This window comes from Dermacentor andersoni, chromosome 3 (assembly GCF_023375885.2).
Source record: "Dermacentor andersoni chromosome 3, qqDerAnde1_hic_scaffold, whole genome shotgun sequence".
Lineage (NCBI taxonomy): Eukaryota > Metazoa > Arthropoda > Arachnida > Ixodida > Ixodidae > Dermacentor > Dermacentor andersoni.
This window is the reverse complement of record NC_092816.1, coordinates 151,790,452-151,811,178: the sequence shown is the minus strand read 5'-3', so window position 1 is coordinate 151,811,178 and position 20,727 is coordinate 151,790,452. Positions and strand designations below refer to the sequence as shown.

The following is a 20,727-nucleotide window of genomic DNA, read 5'->3' as shown; positions in this document are numbered from 1 at the left end:
AGATTCTCGAGCACCAATCTATCACTTCAGCTTGACCTAATATGTGTCTTTAGTGTTCCTTTAAGGTCCCTAGATAAAACTGAAAGGTAGCGACATAGTTTTACCTTGCTGCCGCTGCTCCTGGGGGGTGCATGCGAGGTGGAAGGAGAGAAGGTCTGCTTCTCCCAATTGGTTGAGCGCCATGACCTGGTATCTCAAGAGCCACCCACCTTTGGGCTCAAGAAGCGTGGTCTAACAATAAAGTTTATTTCTCTCTCTCTCTCTCTCCCTCTTTTCCTCGTCTCGGCACAGTCACCACCATGACAGTTTGCCGTCGAGTTTGCACGACGAGGCTTTCCTAAGAGATTTCGTATGTTTTTGCTAAGTTTCGTGGCTAACCGCGTCATTGAAGAACTCAGTGTTTGTTTTGTTTTATGTTAGGGATTTATTTTAAGAGTACGAACGTCCAGTACTGGACGTACAAATGTGTACGAACGGAGCTTTCTTCTTTATTGACAGGGTACGGAGCTCAGGCTTGGGTAAGCTTATGCACGGGTGCTATTCCCGGCGCTCCTTCAGATCTGTTTTCCTGATCGCGTTATCGTCAACAGGTGTATGAAGCTATTGGGTGCGTATGCTGTGTTCTATCATATATCGCGCTAGAAACGTAAAACGTGTTATTATCGCAGTACTGAGAGTGCGTAGATTTCTCAGTTTATGATTTTGTTAAGCGCTGCAAATATATTTTGCGAGGACAAGCTGTTCACTACCAGTGCAAACGATTTTGACTATTGTGAGTAGGCTTTCTCCGCTTCGCCGTCACGGCAGGATGAAGCGGTGAACCAGTTTGTTGGCTCATATTGACTTGGAACTGCCTGAAGGGGGAAAGTGCTCATTGATGGAAATCATTTCTATCTAACTTTCGTCATTGCATACGCTTTGTTCACAAATGAAGAACAGGCTCTACTGTGATGTTTGTGCTTGAGATCTAACAGCACCAATCTGTCATAACAGCGTAGGACCAGGTTCACTGTATCAAGAGATGCCAGCGTCATGACGAAACAAGAATAATTGAAATGCTCCGCGCTGATCACGTTTCTACGTGACGCTCGCGTTATTCAGGCGAATGTGTCACTCGCCTTGCGCTCGGTCATCATGGTACTACGACGATTAAATTATGAAGCTGCACAAGCTGGACAAACGGCAGTCGATTGGGCACACGCAAGTACACACGCACGCACTTCCAGCAGCGCAAACGCGTCCGAGTTGTTGAATCGGCAGCTACATAGTGCTGCACACACGCGAGCGCATCGCCTTTGGCTTGTACCTGCGAAACCTCCGTCGCAGCCCTTTCACGCCGGTCAAGTGCCTTTAGAAAGCCAAATAAACATTCTGAACAATGCAACAGAAATAACTCGCGGAGCGGGTTGATCTGTGCAAGCCGCGACAGTGCGGCTTGCACAGTGCGGCAGCGCGACTTGCTACGCCTACGATTAAAATGTATGGCCGTGGACGACATAACACTCAAACAAAGCTCTGGCATGTATACAAACATCGTGTACATTAAGTATACATCATTGCGAGACAAATAATTCTTATTTTTCTGCTAGTACTCGACACTAAAAGGAATTTGCCCACCAAACTAGCCACAAAAGCCTTCTTCTAACTGGGCGCAGGCAGCCAACCCGAAGCCACAAAACAACCGCGCAGTTCAGCGCCAAAAGAGCATCTGCTTCTGCCAGTTTCATAGCATTCCATCATCGCTCTTAGCACAGCACACAATAATCAAGCCTTAAGTACGGTAAAAATTCATGCGCAAACACCCAACAACAGTACTTATAGTCTCACCTTGTGTAACCTTATGGGCGGCTTGCGAGCGAACGACCAAACTGCGAGGGCGAGCTACGAGAGAAAGAGCGAGCTGCGAGAAGGCCAGGAGAAGGAGAGGCCGGGCGAGTAGGAATGTCGCTACATTTTAGTTTCATTCAGGGATCTTATAGACACTAGCGCCGGAGTTCCCTCTGGTAATTATTGTATGAAACTGTGTATTGGAGTGGCGTCATGGCGTTGCTCTTGCTACGCCAGGTGTCAGCACATGCCTTACTGGTTTGCTTTGCCTCCTCATAGAGGGCGAGAGAGCCTTTGAGCCACGGACATTGAAGAATGTATGGGAAGGGTAACATATACAGCTCCGCTGTAAAAGCGGCGAGAGCTAGCAGGCGCGAGGAGGAAAGCGGAAAGGACGGCGCAGAGGAACCACGAGGCAGAAAGCGGAGGAGGGTCTGGCGAGAGCGTGAAAAGAAAATTTGGAGGACGCCTGAGCTTCGCTTTTAAGAGTGGAACGCGATAGCATTCAAAGATTCCTGTCTGCTTCTGACGCATCCCGGCAACTGCAGCGCATGTAACCGTAATGTTTACCGGGAAACGATCGCGGTGAACCCGGTGCGCGAAGGCGGGCTTTCTGGTGGAAACACGGCCTCTTGCATGGGCCGCGATGCAGCGGAGGCGAGCTCCATCTGGAAGGGTTTCAAGGAAGCGGCACACCGCTCCGCTGGCTCCGACATGTTTACGCGCCGGCGTGCGCAAATGGCGGACGCCGTCTCCGATCTATGCATTGTATAAACGCTGGAAAAGGGGTTTGTTTGACTTTTCGCGCAGCATAATTACGATTTCTCGTATAGTCAAAATTACAATCCGAGAGCTATCGCGTCTGTAGGTTGTGTGTAAGTCACAGTTTACGATTTCGCCACGTATTTTAGCTTGAGAAATACAGTTAGTTCAGTCAATCCCTTGCGTCACATGGAAAGCCTGGGCATACGTGGTTCGAAAATTTTTTTGCTGAAATGACCTCCGACGCCAGACGCCGGCTTTGTGCGACACTGTCGCGTTAAACAGCGTGGTGCGGCGACGGCGGCGACGGAGTATAGCGCGTCGCCTGGTCGGTCTGTTGGCGGCAGCTGCTGTGAATCGCGCGCAGGCGTCACGCACGCTTACGCACTGGCTCTCGCGATCTTCAGATATCGAGGCAGTCGCGCCACACTTCGCTCCGCCACAATCTGCTCCTGCCCCGCCACATCCAGAACCAACTTCAAGCACACCCGACCCCTCAGGGTGGCGTCATGCGACGACTGGGTAGCGCCGTAAGAACACGCCGCTAGAAATATTAATTCTTTGTTTGACGTCTCCAAGGAAGCTATTCCCTTTCCATTCACCTGATGCCTTCTCCACCCCCCTCTTTTAGGCCACATGTCATCATATCAAATCATCATCGCCATGGTTACGCCCACTGCAGGGCAAAGGCCTCTCCCATACGTCTCCAACTACCCCGGTCACGTACTAATTGGGGCCATGTCGTCCCTGCAAACTTCTTAATCTCATCCGCCCACCTAACTTTCTGCCGTCCCCTGCTACGCTTCCCTTCCCTTGAAATCCAGGCCGTAACCCTTCACCAATCAAATCAAACTAAATCAGATGTTTTATTTCAAACAAGACTTCTTGGGAGTCCTCCAGGCGAAAAGCTGCGACATACAGCGTGAATGTGCCTGAAGGCCCCCACATATCAAGTAAATGCGTCAATAACAAGAAGCTTCCCTTGTACTATGACTCTTTGCCATATCCCACACGACTTGTTTCTGCTTTCTAAAATTCTAAAAGGAAATTTCCTTGGCGGTTTGCCTTCTTTGGCGATTTCGCTCTATGAGTGTCGGAGATCCTCTATGGTGGATTGGTCAATCATCGGATAAGTTAAAAAAATAATTAGTCGAATCTAAACATAAACACTAATGAAACACTGTGAATGGATAAAAGAATTAAAATAAGATAAACATTTATACGTTTAGCAAAGAGATCGTCATGATTCAGTTGTAAACATCACAAAAGCTGAACCGACATCCCTATGACAATGTACTATAGAAGGGACTCCCAAGGATAGGGTATCGAGAATGGATAAATTCAATCCAACACCGTGATGTCCTTCTAAAGTATGTTTTCTTGCTTATGAGAAAAGGCGGCATGATAAGAAGTGTTCTATCGTCTCATTCTCACCACAACATGAACACAATGAGGAGAGTGGCCAGAGCATATCTATGCAGATAATAGTTAGGAATTTGATAAACAGAGCTTTTTTTTCCAAAAAGGCAGTATTTTCTACTCCATTGGAATAGGAGGTGTCAGAAATCAGTTAAATTTCCTAATGATAGCTTCCAAGAGTCTTATAACATCACGCATTCTGAGCCTAGCAGCAGTTACGAAAACTCCCACCGGAAGAATTGAGAGAAGTTGACCACTTCGGGCCGCTCTCGCCAAGCTGTCTGCTAGTTCATTCATAACTAGTCCTGCGTTACTAGGCACCCATATCAATTTAATTAGAGGCAAATTAGAGGGTATTACACGATAAACTGGACGCTAAATATGTGAGTGACTATTTTTAGTGAGAGCTCAACAGATAAGCAATTCGTTACTATAACAACTTTCGAGATGGATAATTGACTTTCAGTATGGCCAATATAACCTACAGAAACTCAGCTACATAATATCGGTTATAAATCAGGAAGCGATAGGGAGAACGACTAATCAAAAGCGGAAGACAAAATATCAACTCCCGATCTTTTTCTTCGGTTCGTGAAGCATCTGTCGCTACGATAGCGTCTATTGCTATCTCAATTAATTAAATTATTAAAAATATTAAATTATTTTGTTCAAGACCATTTGTTGCACTATAGACAGACGCTTCGCGTAGTTCGCAAAGATATCATCAAATATAATCCGCATATTCTCTCTCTCTCACAGCAATTAGGTGGGACCTCACATAGCCGTACTTCAAAGGTATCAACAGCTGCCTGTACGACAACCATCTGAAGATCATGGAACTGGGGCCACGAAGAATGAAAACAATCAGGTGAGAAATAACAAGAATTTTACCCTGTCTATTTTTTTCTTTTTTGCTCATTCAAGGCTGGTTTCTCTCTTACTCCCATCACAACAGTACCGTGGATAAGGCGAGGCGCTGTTGAGCTCGAGGTCATGGGTTCGATACCGACCCCGGCAGCCGGACTCCGATGGGGGTAACACAAAAGCGCTCGTGTACTGCGCATTAGGTGCCTAGCTATTAAAGAACGCCAAGTGGTCAAAATGAATGCGGCCTCCCACTACGGCATGCCTCAGCGCCATAGCGTAGTTCTGGCGCAAAAAACATAAACATTAAATTTTTTTCTTTCTAATTCATGTTTTGTTTAAGCTATAATCTTTTCCTCTGTATATTCAATTGTTATTGCATATTCCTACCAGCCAGATCTTATTTGTACCCCAGTGGATTTGTGCCATTCCCTGAGGTCATCATCATCATTATCCTCTCGCGCAATACGGGCAGCTTCCGTTGTTCAAAATCTGTACCCGACCGCGCTCCTGCTAGTAACCTCGGCCTCCTGTGAACAAGAACTGGGGCGCCATGAACCAAGCAAAGCGAAGCATGCTGCGACGACCACGGGCGTTCGACGATGCCACGTACGTGATATCCGGAGACGATTTTTCCGCGCAGCCAGGGCCGAGCTATTATAACCCATTCTTCGAGGGGAGTCAAGGCTTTGACTTGACTGTGCCCTTTGATGGACAGCACGTGCCGCAGCCTTACCACCAAGACGCGGACCCTTACGTCATAGAGGCTGCTTGGCTGACTGCACAGAGAGATATACCTACCAGCGGCAAAGGAATGCGCACTACGATGACGAAGCTAATCCACGCTTCGCAGTCACGGCAAAGCGATCAGGTTGAAGCGGGATCGAGCAGCTCCGCCACGTCTTCGGCGTGGACCAGCACTGTGCCGAACCAAGGTTGCGCAGATCCTTCGACTAGCAGTACGACAACGAGCAACACAACAAGCAGCGGTGGCGGCACTAGTAGTAGCTACTATACAGGACGCAGCGAGCCCGGCCCCATGTACAGCGAGGCCAGCTACGACTCTGGCTGCAGGCGCCACATCCACGCCCATCGAAGCCTTCGTTCTCTACCCACCAAGCACCAAGAGCATCAAATGTACTGGGGGCCTTGCGTGCCCTTTGTCGTAACGGCTTTAATGGTAGCGTTTCTGGTGCTCATTTCCTTAGTCGCGATGCCATGGACCAGCCGTATGATTGCTTCGGTTTCCGCCGGCAGTTACTTCAGCGCCCACCACAATCCCCAGAAAGCGATGTCTCCTGTGCCCGGAGCAACTGCCCAGACACTGGTGCAGTCGAAAATTTTGACTAAGGCCGGAAGTACGAACTTGCACGGGGTGGAGTCGACCAACATCATTAACGCCCGAAGCGACCCTAGCAAGACCGCGAACCCCACACCTGCGACCAAGCCCAAGGTTCTCAGACTAGCCAGGACCCAGGGTACCTGGCAGGGCAAGACAACAAAACCTGCAACTGTTCTCAAGACTCCGGCGGGCGAGTATGACGACGCCGAGGCCGGCAAGAGCGAAGAGTACTTCTTAGCTTTTCCTTTCCAGTACCCGGTGAGTGCGAACGAAACTGCTACGGGATTGTTGGAGCGTAGCTCGTACGTAATGGACGGCGCACGGTGTCGACAGAGCACCTAATATCCCCCAAAGCCTGCATCCGTCTATATAAAATTTGTACTTTAGTTCAGTTTAGCCTACAAAGCTAAAAATGACAAACGCGTCCGATATGTTTTAGTTTAGAATTTTTTATTTGACGTGCGTTCGCTGCTTGGTATACACTTTCATACTTGGTACTTCTATTGTGACACCTCGAATATACAACAGCACGTCAAGTTTTTGGCCTGTCTTTCCCTCTGCTCCCGCAGAAGCGTCCCATGTGTGGTGACGTGTTCTACACAGTCTGCCAGCCGAGCTCCCAACGCGAATTCCACTACCGTCGCTCGGGGAACGCTTGCGTCGAGACGGCTGCCGACGCCGTGCACACGTGCAACCGAGGCGCCAACAGGTTCGCCTCGCTGACCCACTGCCGCCAAAGCTGCACCCAAGCGGGGCGGCGGCCTGCCGGCGAATGCTTCGGCAAGCCGCTATTCACCAACTGTGCCAGGTACGCACAAGAACACACGCGCTGCTCCCTCTTCTCCGACACTGGCTCTATACCCTGTAGGTTACGCGTAACTCCCCTTTAGGGCGATCCAGCAGCGCCTCATAGTATTTGGCCGCCCTTCCAGGGTTGGTGTAATGCAAGGATTCCATTCGCTCGATTACATTCCTTATCATCGACCGTTCACCGCCGGCCGATCTCGGTGATAATGCGGAAGGAGAGCCGCTTGCAGCACTGAGAAAGCGTGAAGAATTGTCACATCATATTAGCCAAGATGGTTGTCCATCGCGGAGACTGAGTTATGCTCCGTATAAACATATACCTATAACCTACCGCACTACCATGCCGGTACGCGTTGAGCTTCACAAATTTGGAGAGTGCCTAGAAGGTACGATGTCCAAAAACAACAAGGGTCTGACAGATGGAATAGCACACTGGTATAAAGTTTGTAAACAGGGATAAAGTGCCTCAGAAAGGCTGGCCAACGTTTCGATAGGAGGACCTATCTTCGTCAAAGATAGGTCCTCCTATCGAAACGTTGGCCAGCCTTTCTGAGGCACTTTATCCCTGTTTACAAACTTTATACCACAGAAGGTACGATGGTCGTTCAAGTCAATCCGGGACTTTTTTAAAAACGAATAGAAGAACAAATTTCAAACTGTGGAAGGTGGATTTATTTTCCACACATAACCTTCAGGTACAGTTGCACATTTATCCCAGCGTTTAACAACCCCTGAAATGCTTCGGCATAAAAATATTTATTATTACGATGGAACCATTGTAGGACACCATTCTTCACTTCATCATCAGTGTTGAAATGTTTTCATCCAAGGAATTCCTTCAGGGGCCCAAACAGGTGGAAATCACTTGGTGCTAAGTCAGGTCTATAGGGGGGTGTGCGATAATATCTGCCAGCCAAGTTCCTGGATTGTTTGGAATTTGCGTTGAGCGGTATGCGGTCGTGTATTGTCTTGCAAAAAGACCACATCCTTTGTGATCAAACCCACACGTTTCTTCCGTAAACTCTTGTGCACATCACGCAGAACACGGCAGTAATACTCACTGTTGATAGTGACACCATGGGGTAAAAAATCTACGTGAACGATTCCCTGTTTATCCCAGAATACGCTTCCTATCACTTTACCAGCAGACGCAGCTGTTCGAAATTTCTTTGGAGGTGGTGATTCCGTATGCTTCCACTGCAGCGATGCTCTTTTGGATTCTAGGGTGAAATGGTGAACCCATCTTTCGTCACATGTCATGATGCGATTCAGAAAATTCTGGCCCTTCCTTTTCATAGCGTACCTTCATTTCTCTACAGACTTCAACACTTCTCTCTATGTCAAAAGCAGACAGCTGCTTTGGGACCCAGCGCGCACTCATTTTTCGGAACAACAAATGATCATGAATTATTGCGTTCACTGTTCCTAACGACGGATTACAAATCCCTTGCACTTTCACGACAGGTTATGCGACGATTGTCCCCCATCAGCTGCTCTACGCCCTGAACGTTCTCAGGAATTACTATTGTGGGCTGTGATCCCCCACGATCGGGAGCGTCAGTAATAGAGATACGGCGATCTTTCAAATGCTTACACCATTCAAATGTCTGACTGCGGCTAAGTGTCACATCTCCGTACTGAGCCTGAAGTATTCTGTAAATTTCAGCAGGTTTTACGACCTAGTTCACTAAAAACTTCATCACAACACGCTGTTTCACGTAGACGTTCACACTATTGTCCGCCATATTGAGTAACAGTCTATCCAGAAGCGCGGGAAAAGAGCGTTGTCTACCAGTAACAAGACACAGGTGCCAGGTTCTACTGCATACAAAACCTCCAGCCTAGGCGTCCATTTAAACCAGGAAAGAAAAAATGTCCCGGATTGAGTTGGACGACCCTCGCATATGCTTTAAGAGATGCCTAGACGTGCCGCGTAAAGTAGATTTCTCACTGTTCAATATCCTGCTTCGGATAATGAAGTGATTTTATTCTAATGTTATTTCTGCTCGTGCTTCGCCGGTGGCCAGAGCGGCACTTCGCCTAAGCTATCACCGAGGTCGGCCAGCCATGAACGATCGATAAGAAAGAATGATAAAATCGAGGGAAACAAATGCTTACGTTATAATGGCCCAGCCTTATCTCGCTAATACATGGAATACACAAATAACGTTAACAGTGAGAGATGGGATTTACTGCTTCTCTGGCAGCGAATAGTAACGTGACATCAATATATGTCGCTGGCATGGCGTGACGTTTCATGTCTGCATTTCGCGCCAGCAAGGTCATTTCCTAGAAGCAGCAGAAACAAACCTTTAATGCGATAGCATAGGCGGAGATACATTTATTAAGGCTTGCGTTGGGGCTGGTTGGAATAATATAGTTGCATGACGTACAGCGCTGTATTCTACTTATTCTACGGAAATAATGGTGCGCCGTTAAATAATCAACCTAGGCAGCGAAAGCTAAGCTTGAGCATAACTACGTGACATTCGTTATATGGCCAAATAGTACGGGTCGGGATTCTATAGACTTCGAGCGGACTTAGCCGTTGTGTGCTTTGACGTCGTTTTCGCGCATCATGCTTCGTTTTCTTTTTCTCTAGCCATTTCCCCGGCATAGTATAGCTGGCTAGGGGAATGTACTAGAGGCCCACTTCTCTGCCTTTTATCTTATTCGACTTTGCTTCCTCTACGGAGCTAAAACACAGTTCCCTAATTGTTGAATTCACCAATTTTCGCTATTTAATTAACACATGCCAACTTTCCCGCTTTGTCCGGCAGACTTCCGAATTCCGACCGATCCTCCTAATTGTACCGACACTCCCATAAACCTCCCGAAAAAACTGCCCCAGCCGCACCGCGAAAGAAAAATTCCGGCAGAACCCATCTCACCATCAGTGTCGAGGTTAAGTTCGATTAGCATTGAAGCAGCGTAGTGGCACACCTCGTTGCCGCCACCGAAACGCATCACACACCAGGTGTCAATGCTGCCTGGATCCCCTCTCGCGCTTCTCCTCTGGACACGCTGCGCCACCTTGCGGCACCGCCATGAAGTCGGCGCGTGTCGCGTGTGTTGTTATATATTCAGACGAGATCGTCTTAATATATGTGACACGGGCTTGATTCCACCCTGCGACCATTCGATTCGACCAAAGCGATTCATTGAAGATGGCACATACCTACTATTTCAAGTTGGTCCGATACTCTGATGTTCACCTCAGATCGAGACATGCTAGATTGTGCGTGTGGGATAGATACAACAACAACAACAACAACAATAATAATAATAATAATAATAATAATAATAATAATAAATTGTTGTTTTTGTTGTTGTTGTTGTTGTCGTCATCATCATCATCATCATGAATAAGTGAGTCAGTCAGTCAATCAAAGGTATTTATTAATGTGCCCAGGAAAAACAGTGCACGCCCACACACACATACACACGCGCGCACACATTAAAAAAATAATTTCGCGAATACAGATTTTGACAGAGCATAAAACTGGTACACGAAGAGAATACAAATCAAAAGTGGGGAAACAAAAAAAAAGGATTACAGAATGACGGAGCACACAACAGATATGAGAGTCTTTGTTCAGTTATTGAAATTTTTCTGCAACTCCTTTGAAGAAAATATTAACATTAGGCACGAAGATATCTAGGCACTCTGAATGGGCGTTATATGTCGCCTGCACTCTAGATGGAGGGTCATAAAAATCTGAACGCTGAAAGGCGCGCTGGTTCCTTGTTCCTTTCTACGGAATGTAAAAGCACACATTAGAAAGCAAGTGCGAGAAGCAGATTTTTCCATGTGTTAATTTGTGGAGAAAAATAACATCCCATCTGTTCCGTATAGAGGTGAGGGTTGGTGACTTGAGTGTCTGTGTTAGCTGTATGGAGATGGAAGGTTTTTGAAAGAATCGATGTTTAATATAGATGTGAACTTTTTTGCACATTTTCGAGAAGTTCACAATTTGACCTACAAGTGCCGTCCCAAATGATAGAGGGGTACTCGAGAACTGGAAGGCATACGCTCTTACATAAGGTTACAAATGGCTCAGGTTGTTTGAAGTTTCTCGTCACCCGACAATCTGTGCCGAGCGTTCGAAGTGCCCGCTGCCTCGTCTGTTGTGCGTGGGCCGAGAAAGACGGAGAGCTATCGAAGTACACTCCAAGGTCCTTCACTCCCTGAGCTCTAGGCAGGAGAACGTCTTTAGCGCTACAGGAAAGTAAAGTCCTGTTATTCTTTCGCGTGAAGCTTACAGCTTTCGTTTTTGATGCATTTATGGCCAGCTTCCTTTCAGCGCACCATGAAGCAAAATTTACAAGGTTCTTCTGAAAATCAGCGCAATGATTAACATTTTTAGCGCTTTGGAAAGCTTCGCGTAATCAGCATATAACAAAATTGAGTTTTGAATGACTGCCGAAACGTCGTTAATGAACAGCGAGAAAAGAAAAGGCCCCAGGACAGATCCTGGACGAACTCTACTTGTAACCGCATAAAGTTCTGACGACTGACCATTTACGCTAACGTACCCGTCGCACAGGTGGCTTCTTATCAGCGCTGTGACAGAGTGGGGCAGATCAGGTTGTGTCAACTTTTGAAGGAGTATTTTGTGGCATACAAGATAAAACACCTTACTGACGTCAAAATAAAAGACATCCAGGTGTCTTTTCTTATTGACTACTTGAGAGGTATGCATCACGAAGCTAACGAACGAGGTTGGTAGTTGTGGAGCGTTCCGATATGAATTCATGCTGCTGAGGATTAAAGTATGTTTAATAGAGGATGAAATTATTAAGTGCGGAGTTGATTACAATAATTTAGATGTTGCGCATAGGAAAGAAATGAGGCTGTAGTTGCTTGTAGCAGTCTTTACCTTTGACGTAAAGACGGGAACGACCCGAACTGTTTTCCGAGATTTTGTGTTCGTTTTTAAAGCAGAATTAAAAATAGAAGTAAGCACTGTAACAAGCAAGGACCCGTACGTCTTAATCAAAGCAGGCGTAATGTCATCAGGAGCACACGAAAAATACGGTTCTAAGCGTTTGATGCTCTTAAAGGCAAGTTTCTCTGAGACCGATAGACTTGAATCCAGGGGACGGTGATTTGAAAACTCACTAACTCCGTCACTGTGCCATTCACCGTACACAGAACCTAAGTGTAGGGCGAAGGCGCCCACGACGTCTGGAACGCGTTGGCTGTCGCCGCTAAGCAGAGAGATATCTTTTTTCGTATTGTTGGATGACTGTTCACGAACGTGTCTCCAGAAAGTCTTTGAATTGTTCGAAGTACTAGCGGCCACATGTACTGTATACTCGTAGATGAAATGATGACGCTTGTAAAGACGTTTAGAGAGTGCCCTGTACATCTTAAAATCTATATGCCAGTGTTCTTGATTTATACACTGTGCCTTTCTGTGAGCACAGTCTTTAAGTTATAAAGCTGTTTTCGGTTCACCAGGAAACCAGTGGAGAAATTTAGAGCGTTTAGCAACTTTCAGTGGTATAAATTTATACATTACATCATGAATAATATTCGTGAATGCCGTGACTTCGTCATTAGCATTTCTTAGTTCTACTACCGGAGACCAGTCCTCATTTTTAAGATAGTGGTAAAGACCCACGTAACCTCCACTTGAGAAATTAAAAGATTGAGGTATTGCTGTATCCTTTGATCTCCAGCGACTAGGTATCGCGAACTGTAGTGAAATTTGAAGCGGGGGATGATATTTATCTGGCTTAACAAGGGAAAATGGCCACAGGACAAATTCACAGCTTCTACGTTACTAAGGCATAGGTCTAGTACATTTCCACAAGAGTTCGGGATATTGTTAAATTGGCACAGAGATCTAAAAGATATAAAATCAAGTAACGAGTTGCGCTTGGCAGATAAGTAAAAAGAATGGGTTGGAATTTAACCAGTTTGCCAGAAAATGCCAGTCCTGTTAAAATCACCGATTATTAGTAATTTATGATTAACATTGGCCGACATAACGTTTTCAGTAGTGGCTAGAATCGTGACGTACATCTCAATATTCATATCAGGCGTAACAAAGAAATTTCCTACTAATAGCCTCTTACTACCAGCTCCAAAAATCTCCCCCCAGACACATTCCGTTGCACATTCTAAATCAGGGCGCCGAACGGAATGATTGATTGACCGCAATCAGGACCTGATTTCGGTGAAGGAGGATCGCGGACTCGTCGGAAAATTTGATAAGTGGGCGGTAAGTATGAACTGGATGGTATTTCAGGGCATAACTAGGTCTCTGTTAAGGCAATAATGGGGAAACAAGATGAAATGACGTCAGAGAAAAATCTGTTTACCTTTGTGCGTAATCCCCGAACATTCTGATAGAAAACACTCACATCAGTGATCCTTTTTTTCATCTCGCTGAACATTTTTCAGTATCATAGTATCGTAAAGTTCTCCTCTTGAAGGCTTGTAGAAGCAAGAGCGCAGCGACAGTGAAGGAGCTTTTAGACGCTGATAGCAGTTCTTATTAACAGACACATCAAATGACGCGTAGGAATCGTCCTTGGTTTTTAGTTGAGAGCAGGACAGGGGCTTTACACCAATAATAATAATAATAATAATAATAATACTTTAGTACCAAACGAGTAGCAGTTACAACATACAGGCCTGCCAAAACCACAGAGGGCTTGAAGGCCAGCGCCTGGCAACCTGCAGGCAAATCACAGATAATCAAAACATAACAGAAAAATTGTGTAATGGCTGTTGTTTGCGAGTGTTGTTACAGATACTAACAAAGCGCGCAATTTACGCTGAATAAGAGATAACATGCAGTACCAAATGAACACAGACGTCCGAACACGTCATTATTGTAGATTAGTAACACGATGTAAGCAGCACAACACATATACTAAACACCGCTAGAAGCAACAAGAGACTCAAGATTAACACGTCGCAGAGCTTTTTCTCAATGTATACACAGTATTGACTGGAAAAAGACTGGGTTATAGTTTATTAAAGTATAAGGGGATATAATAAAGTCGTGATCGGAAACCGCACCTTGTGCAACAACGAGGTATCACGTAGCGTTCCTTAGGTTTGAGATAGCGAATGGGGATGCAGACAATTCTGATGTTAATTGTCCGAAAGCGTTTTTCGATAACAGTTTCGAGAAACAAGGAATTGAAATTGAAAACCTCAAACAATAAAACAGTCTGAATCAGTCATCCAGGAAATATCGGGCCTAACTGTTTTTAGTTTGGTAGGCAAAATAGAATTGAGTCTCTTCTGCCATCTACCGAACAGAGAGTTATTCCGTATCGGAGAACACTGCAGTAACATAAGACATGAACTGTTGTTTTACGAACAGATAAAAGCATGTAATATATATTATTGTAAAATATACTGCGTGCTGCCCGAAGTTTAGAACAAGCTTGCGCCAAGTGTGAATTCCATGAGAGATCACTGTCAAAAAATATACCGAAGTATTTTATGGTCGAGATGTATTTCACAAGGGGGCAGGAACAAGAAACAGCAGGCAGAAGAGTGAAAGAAAAGGGGGTAACCCAAATTTATCTTTTTTAGACATTTGTGAAAGCGGTTTGGTTGTGTCTTGGAGGTTTTCACGCCTATTACATTTGGTTCCAGTCAGTCCGTCGAGCGAATGGTGGCTTTTTACATGAAAGAAGTGGCGTCTGGAATTTGTTTTCCACGAGATAAAATAGTATCGTCTGCGTACTAAAATATGTAAGTGGAAACGGCACTGGAAAGATCACTGACAAAAACACTAAAGAGCAACTGGCTTAGTATTGAACCTTCAGGTTCACCAAATTTTATCAACGAAATATTACTTTGGTGTGGTCCTATAGAAACAAATTAAGTTCTGTCTTTGAGGAAGCTTTCTAGAAGCCTCAGGAACGCTCCGCGGTATCGTAACACTGAAATTTCCCATAACAATACGCTGTGTAAATTCAGTGAAAGGCCTTGCGCATATCCAAGAAAAGAGCACATGCAACTTTTGTAGAGTCAAATGCATCGCATTTGACTCTAGAAAAGTCCTCTAGCATAGCTTGTGTGCATCGTCCTTCAAAGAAACCATACTGTGAACGGGAGAGAACCTTGCGGGTGTTCAAAACGTGTTCGTAAGTCTAAATGTGTGTTTGCTAATATGTGAGACACAGAAAAATGGTATTGAGATTATACGGCAACGTTGTACCTTGTTTTTAACGACCCCTTTATATAACGGAACCACAAGTGCCCTTTTAATATTGGCGGGAATATTGCATGTTAATTTAAGAATGCAATTCGTTCATAGCCATACTCATCTGATAGATATCAGTGCACTTAGGGTTGAAATGGTAGATGACAAAGATCCTTAATGACAACGTAACTGAGCAAGTCAATCAACTTTTGCATTTCATTGAGAGTGTGGCCTACTTTTTTCACCAGTAGCCTTAAATGTAGTTAGCGTCTCAACTTGTTTCATTAAGGCCCCCCAATGGCCGTCAGAATATGCAAATTGTTATCAACAGCCGCGAATTCAGTGAACGTGACACTACATAAAACAGGAGCTGATCTGAGGAGTTCAGAAGAATTGGCCTTTCAACGCTGAAGTGACCAAGAATCGCGGCCAACTGCGGACATCTTCATTTAAGAGCCATCCATAACTGCAGACTATTCCTTGCCAACATGAAATCCATCTTTGCAAGAGGAACATGTTGAAAATTTCCCGTCATTAGAAAAACAGAGAGAACATGAACAATGCATTCAGAAGACATTTTGTTGCAGTCAGCGGCAAACCATTGAATAGATGAGACAAGTGAAATACACAGCTCACCTGTCAACGGCAAGACAAGCGGTTCATTGCGGCTTCAGGTTCGCCGCCGACTGCAACGATTCCTTGAGGTAACGTTTGTAAACACCAGGGGGCCATCAGTGACCAATGACACTCGGCAGGGCCAAAGCAGCCGGAGATGCAAAGTGGCTGCCAGACCCAAACGAAATAACAAAGAGACAAAAAATACGGTTTTCGTACATTTTTGTTTTTTGTGTGTTTGGTTCTATCCACCACTTCACGCTAAGCTATTAATAACTTTTTTTTCCCACTTGCCTGCTGCAGCCTTTCTGTGAGTCTGTGAAGGACTCTACAGCATATAAAGGTAACTGAATTCAGCACTGGCACCAAGCTTTGGCGTCACCAGGCACTTTAGGGACACCGCCGCGTACATATCTAAGATCATGTACGATAAGGTCGACATACGGGTTCATTCTGCACATATTCGCGAACAGAAGCACTTTGCTTCTCCACTGATCCTCAAGCAGCGTGTATTAACCCTGATCTCCTGCACAAGGGTGCGCGCGTATTTGTAGTGAAGTGTGCAAGTAAATAAGGTGGTTGACCCAACTCAGTTCCTCATACCATTCCTCAGCCACATCCATGCTAATCTTTATATATAGTTACCTGCGTTTTTATTCTAACAAAAATGCATGACGCTGTGCTCTCTTCTGCTCTGTTTTTGCTCAAACGCCACACCAAGTTTGCATTTCTGGGCTGCATCATAATGCTCGCTTTTTTTCGCTCGGCCGCTGGGAATTGTAGACTGGCAGCAAAACCAGACCACACATCTTAACAGCTGACTTATTCGACAGAGAGGTGTGCACATGGTGGCTATATTTAAACCGAAGCTATCGGTGTACAGTACATCGACGTTTAATGCTGTCGTGACTGGTGGTTCGACTGTGGAGAGAAGAGCTCGGTGCCTTCGGCACAGCGTATCGGACGTGCGTGATTTTTTTCATTTTTCCTGCACGAACAAAAATGAAAAGACGCCTTTTTTAGTGCAACAAAACAGCGGTAGGTGCTAAATCTTCTTTTAAAGTTCCAAGGTAGAAGATGGGTGCGCATGAAGGCAGCATGGCCGTCGCTTGAACCGGCTCTCGTATGGTCTGCTTGTATGGTTTTGGACTACCGCTGCAATCTAGTCCTTCTCTGCTAAACCTTTCCAGCCCGCTAGTAGACCTTCCTTACATTTGCAGACTGTGCTAGGGTACGCCACGAATCATGCAACTTTGCAGCAGGCCTCTGCCCTCTGTACACATCATGACGGAAGACCCATCTCCCCGTCCAGTGACCTCGATGTATTCCGTGCCCAATTCACGTGCATTCCTTCAGCGCATCCCAATATTATTACATTATTGTAAATACAAACACAGATTATGGTGCACTGCCATGTGATCTAGCCGTGTAGCCATGGCTCAAGCTGTGACAAATATCACATGCAGGCAAGACGTGCTGTCCAGCTGGTGGTTCTTTGAGGGCCGCAAGTGCGTCCCCTGGAACTTCCCGTCGGGCGGATGTCCCGCCAACGACAGCGCCGTCTTCCACACGGCCCAAGAATGCAGGAAGCAGTGCATGCCAGGAGGGCTCGGGGGTTCCCCGTGCCGCCCACCCAGAACGGTCACCTGCGAGAGCCAGCACCTCAAGTACCCGTTCTTTGCGGACCTGTCCATGAGGGACGGCCACATGCGGTGCCTGCGTTCATCGCCCTATGTGCTGCGAGGCCGCCGGTGCCTGACCGGTTCGAACCGGTTCCGCACCTTCGAAGCATGCAAGCGCACGTGTAAGGAGACTGGAACGACCTGAACCGTGTGATTCTGCTATGCAGATTATTATATAGTCGAATTTTCTGTGTAATATAGCTTCTTTTACGATGCTCACGTTCTGACGCGAGCTGCAGGAAAATAAGTATCTTTGTTTTTGTTTCTTGTATTCTGTTACCTTTTATGCCTTCAATATTTTATTCTTTCATATTTTAGACGGGGTGAAGTGCAGAAATTAGTTTAGTACTCGAGCGGTCGTCAGCACCGGGTATGTCTATCCTTCCCAACGTAATATAAACAGAAACCATAGGATGTAGCAGCCTATACAGAATGCTACATTTACAATGTAGGCTCCCAGGTTTAAGAAATACGGGCTCGAAGTCTGGGACTCAGCTCTCACCGGTGGCGCATTCATTCCTTTTACGTATTCCCTTTCCTGGTGCCCTGGTTATAAACGATTAAAACAAATTAAACTTTCTTATATGTTGGCTCACTTTAGTGATTCCTCGCCTTATTCGTTACCATACGGGAGTAACATAACGCGGCATATTTTATTTTCCGTGTCTAGGATGGTGGGCAAGTTGTTACAATATAAACGAAGAATAATACATGAATGAGAAAAGAAAGCAGTGGTGCAATGTGTCTCGCGACTGACATGGTTTGGCGCGAGACGTGTATAAATGTGAGCGCCGTAGTGAAAATGAGGATCAAGTATTTTTTTAGCAAGTTACACAGCGCACAATCATGCGTGTTTGGCGGTACGTGGAGCAACCTTTTCTGCAATTATGGATGGTCATTTGGCATCAACAGGTTACATAAACTAGCGACCAGTACGCTCAACAAAATGGCAGCGCATGAAGTTTCGTTACGTCAATGTAGTGTGAGAGAATATTTGGTGATAGAGCAAATTCGAGCTACATAACTTTATAAAAAGCTTAACTTCTGTATAGCGACGCATAAATGTGGCTTGCACAGTGAACCATGACTGATCAGGCATATTAAAGATGGCCAGACGAGCGTTGAAGATATACTCGGAGTTGACGCCCTTGAAGAGCCGCGCCTGAAGCCAACATGAGGCCGTTGATATACTAATAACAAAAAGCGAGCAATCACAGACGACGACGAACTAGCGAGAATTTCTCAGATAGAGAAAGCTTACGTTACCGAAAGATAAACGCTGCTCTATGCGTTGGAACATTGCAGAAGCTCTTTCGCTCATTGCACGTTCATCGCCTACAAGAAAAATGATCTTGCAGAGCGACAAAGCACGCCCTTACACTTCTGGCTTAGCAGCGAAGACCATTGACAGAACCGGAAAGGAAGTGCTTCCGCATCCACCTCTAATGCAACCGAACGCGAGGTCAACGACGCGAGACAACAGACGGGATCCATGCAGCAATGCATCAGTATCCTTACTAGAGAGGAACGGAGTGCTATCGGAGGGGTATGTTCAAGCTATGCGATCGATGGTAGAGAAAAGGAGATAATCTTGAAAAATGAACGAAAGTTTAGCACAGAAAGTGATAAAGTTTCTCTTTTAGTAATACAGCGCAGTCATTCGTAAAAAGTCGTTGCTCATTACTGTCAGTATGACGCTCCTCGATAAAGCTATAAAGAGGGAACAACAGTCAGCTTTGTTCGACGCATTCGCATCACGTTGTCATTCATTGTTTACTTCGTAAGGGATGAACTTTTCCTTGAGCCAGAGCATTCGACAAAGTCAAGCACGACGCCATCACAGAAGCCTTTTCAAATCTAGGAGTAGGCGAGTGAAGCCACAGCTACGTCAAAGCCTTCCTATCTACTAGGATGGCGGAGATACGCTTCGGGTCACGCAAATCCCACCCCTTCACACTGGGAACCAGTGGAACACCGCAAGGATCGGTACTCTCATCCCTCCTTTTCAATATCACGCGCAGACCTATGGCGTACCTTTTAGTAGGAATACCAAACCAATCGTGCTCCCCACACGCAGACGACATTACGCTCTGGGTAATTAAGGGAAACGAGGAGAGATCGAGCACCTACTGCAAACTGGACCAGACGTAGTCTCAGAACACGCCAGAACTATAGGATTATCGTACTCCCCGCAAACATCGGATCTCCTCGTCATGAGATAAAACCCATGAGGCCAAACAAAAACCTCAGTGCCGATAGAAATCTTCGTGGACAACACCCTAATTGCCGAGGTCCAAACGATTCGGATACTAGGTATACATGCACATACAAAGCAACGGCAAAAACGCAGTGACTAACAACAAACTAACGGTATGTCTGAACCAAACCAACCGTTTGATCTGACGCATCGCCAACAAACACTTTAGGATGAAGGAAGTGGGCCTCAGGCGTCTAGTCCAGGCTTTCATGCTGAGCCATTTCGTATCCTCCCTCCCATATCTCAACCTGTATAAAGCGGAGAATGAAAGGGTAATCTGTTTCATAAGATCAGCCTACAAGGTGGCGCTCCACCTGCCGAGGTACACATTTACCGAGAAACGCCTGAAAACTGGCGTCCAAAACACGCTCGACGAACTATAGTTGAAGCACACAGGACAGTCCAATATGAAAAGTTGACCAAGATACTCGCAGGAAGACACATCCTAAGGAAGCTAAACATCCCGTACGAGAGCAATCAAACAAACGTCAAGCCCATACCCAGAGACATCTTCAGCCACCTCATGGTCGACCCAATCCCAAAGAGCATACATCCGCACTATAACAACAAACGGATACATGCCCGGGCCAAAGTACATCAAAAAACAGTATGCAAACAACGGGGAGGCAGTTTACGTAGACGTAGCCGAACTTGGAGAACGCGACACTTTCTTCGCAGGGGGGGTAGGAAAAGACCTAACACCCATCATCGCGGTCACCATCTTTGGAAGGCACGCGCAACAAGCGCAAGAATCCGTGATAGCAAAAGCAATCGCAAATACGGCAGCCAAAATCATTTTCCACGACTCCAAGACGGCCGCGCATAATTTTGCCAAAGGCACAATCCACGAAGTGAGGCTACAAATATTAAGGAAAACACACTTCACCTTCCGGCATTCCAAAATGATCTTGATCCCTGCACACTCGTCCCATCCCGGGAACGAAGCAGCTTACAATTTCGCCCGAGGACTCATCA

General features: G+C 45.9%; 1 protein-coding gene across 1 annotated transcript; it reads left to right on the top strand.

Moving 5' to 3' along the window:
- The first annotated feature begins 5,377 nt into the window (after positions 1–5,377).
- On the top strand, positions 5,378–18,059 carry LOC126524623 (uncharacterized). Its single transcript, XM_050172925.2, has 3 exons — positions 5,378–6,472; positions 6,784–7,022; positions 17,280–18,059. The coding sequence occupies exons 1-3, from the start codon at positions 5,426–5,428 to the stop codon at positions 17,638–17,640; spliced, it is 1,647 nt and encodes a 548-aa protein (XP_050028882.2). The 5' UTR covers positions 5,378–5,425; the 3' UTR covers positions 17,641–18,059.
- The last annotated feature ends 2,668 nt before the right edge of the window (positions 18,060–20,727 follow it).

Excerpts from the sequence above, each read along its gene's own strand:
- LOC126524623 (XM_050172925.2), top strand. The coding sequence starts at position 5,426 with ATGAACCAAGCAAAGCGAAGCATGCTGCGACGACCACGGGCGTTCGAC. Across the intron at positions 6,473-6,783 it reads CTTTTCCTTTCCAGTACCCG|AAGCGTCCCATGTGTGGTGA; the intron begins GTGAGTGCGAAC and ends CTGCTCCCGCAG. Across the intron at positions 7,023-17,279 it reads CTATTCACCAACTGTGCCAG|GCAAGACGTGCTGTCCAGCT; the intron begins GTACGCACAAGA and ends TATCACATGCAG.